General features: G+C 26.0%; 1 protein-coding gene across 2 annotated transcripts in view; it reads left to right on the top strand.

Annotated features, from left to right (window-relative positions):
* LOC107487104 (probable polyamine transporter At1g31830) overlaps positions 1-1,776 on the top strand; it is a 6,150-nt gene continuing 4,374 nt past the window's right edge. The window contains exons 1-2 of one of the 2 annotated variants that reach the window (XM_016107698.3): positions 6-155; positions 244-398. Coding sequence is in view for 1 of the 2 variants with exons in the window: in XM_016107696.3 (XP_015963182.1) it covers positions 222-398 (177 nt within the window). In the remaining variant the exon portion in view is untranslated. Of the gene's footprint in view, positions 399-1,776 lie in introns of both variants that reach the window. The other variant, XM_016107696.3, reaches the window with a different exon arrangement.

The following is a 1,776-nucleotide window of genomic DNA, read 5'->3' as shown; positions in this document are numbered from 1 at the left end:
GAATCACGTTTTATTTTGTTCCCCTTTATCGTCTTATATTATTCCGCGTAATATTTTGCCTGAGCTTTAATTATTGAAGTTGAAGGTAAAGCTGCAGTAGTTGTACTCCACCCTCACATGTTATTTTCATTCCCCCAATATTCCCCATTCCTCAGGTTTCACTCTAGATAACTAAAACCCTTGCACAATAATATCTTATAAGTTATTATAATAAACTCCACATGGTGATGATGGTACCACCAGAGAAAGTGAAGAACGATGAGGGAGTAGCGGCAAAGCAAGAAAGAACCACCGTTGACTCTCTGGAAGAGACTACTGTTGCTGCCGACAGGTCTTCTCCACAGCCACAAGAAACTACTCATCAGGCGCCACATGATAATGACTCCCAGAACCAAGAGGTTAGGATATTGCAACTTGCTCCTTCATTATGTGCTTTTTTATTTTTTTGCTACTATATTGAAGAGGATTTAGACTATTCTTTTGTTTTTTCTAATTATTAGGAACAAGACTTGAAATTTCTAAGTGAAAAATAGATGTTTGGTTTGATAAAATTGTTTGAAGAGGTGTTATTTTATTTTGCGTTTACTAAATTAAAAAGTCTAAATACTTGTGTTTGTAATTTTTAAAAGTTAGAAAAATTTTTTTAGAACACTTAAGAAAAAACTTTTTGAAGTTGGTTTGTATTTATTAAAATTAAAAAAATCTAATATTACTTTATATAATAATAAAAATTTAAAATTATCTTTATTAATTATTAAAAATTGTTTTATCAAACACAATTGTGATGTTTTTGTTTATTAAAAGTCATTTTTAATTTAATTTTACTAAATGTAAGTGTCGCAACTTTTTAAAAAGTTATCTTTTAAAAAGATAGCTTTTATAAACTTTACTAAAAAAATTTTGTCATTTAAATTATTACAAATAATATTTTTATTTTTTATTTTATTTTTTTGAGATTTAAGTCGCAGGACTCCTAGTCCTACCAGAGTAGATTCGACTCATAATCTTGCAAGTAAATCCACTTAAATTTAATTAATTTCTATTAAAAAGAACTCCTATCGAATTTCTCTGTTTAATTAGTTACTGCGTGTTTGTCAAGTTTATTGCCACTATTTAAGAGATTCTCAAGTTATAATATACTGGCTTTGTTTGGAGAGTGGGGATAGGATATGATGGTCCACAACGTTTGGATCATATTATATATATAATTTATATGATATAAAATTAATAAACAAGTATTGTATTGTGGAAGTTTCACAATATTAAAGTTAAATTTCTAAACTAACCATTTCAAAATTATTTACACTTAATATTTTCTTTTTGGGTTACATTACACTCAACTTAATTGATTTGACCCAGATTGATCTAATCATTATAGTATGTTAGATAGGAAAAATTTTAAGTGTATTAGAAACACAGTGTTTTAGTATATTAATTTAAATTAACAATTAAAATAACTAGATATACTTAAAATTCTTCCTCTTAGATATATTGATTTATAGAATACAGTGAAATATAAAAAAATTAAATACAAAATAACAGATACAAAATTCGACCCATATTATATATTCATGTATATAAAATAAATATATGTAATATTTAATTTACACGAAAATATTCTTAGTATGAATTTTAGGCTTTTAGCCTCCCTCGTCCCTTATATATATATATATATATTGTTCAGCTCTGCTTAACGAGAAAAGTACATTTGACCTACCAATTTTAATATTAAAAATGTTAATTTTATATTAAAATTAGTCATTAAAATTAATTATT

Source organism: Arachis duranensis, chromosome 5, assembly GCF_000817695.3.
Source record: "Arachis duranensis cultivar V14167 chromosome 5, aradu.V14167.gnm2.J7QH, whole genome shotgun sequence".
In the NCBI taxonomy this organism is placed as follows: domain Eukaryota; kingdom Viridiplantae; phylum Streptophyta; class Magnoliopsida; order Fabales; family Fabaceae; genus Arachis; species Arachis duranensis.
The sequence above is the reverse complement of the archived record's forward strand: the minus strand, read 5'-3'. Positions and strand labels throughout refer to the sequence as shown.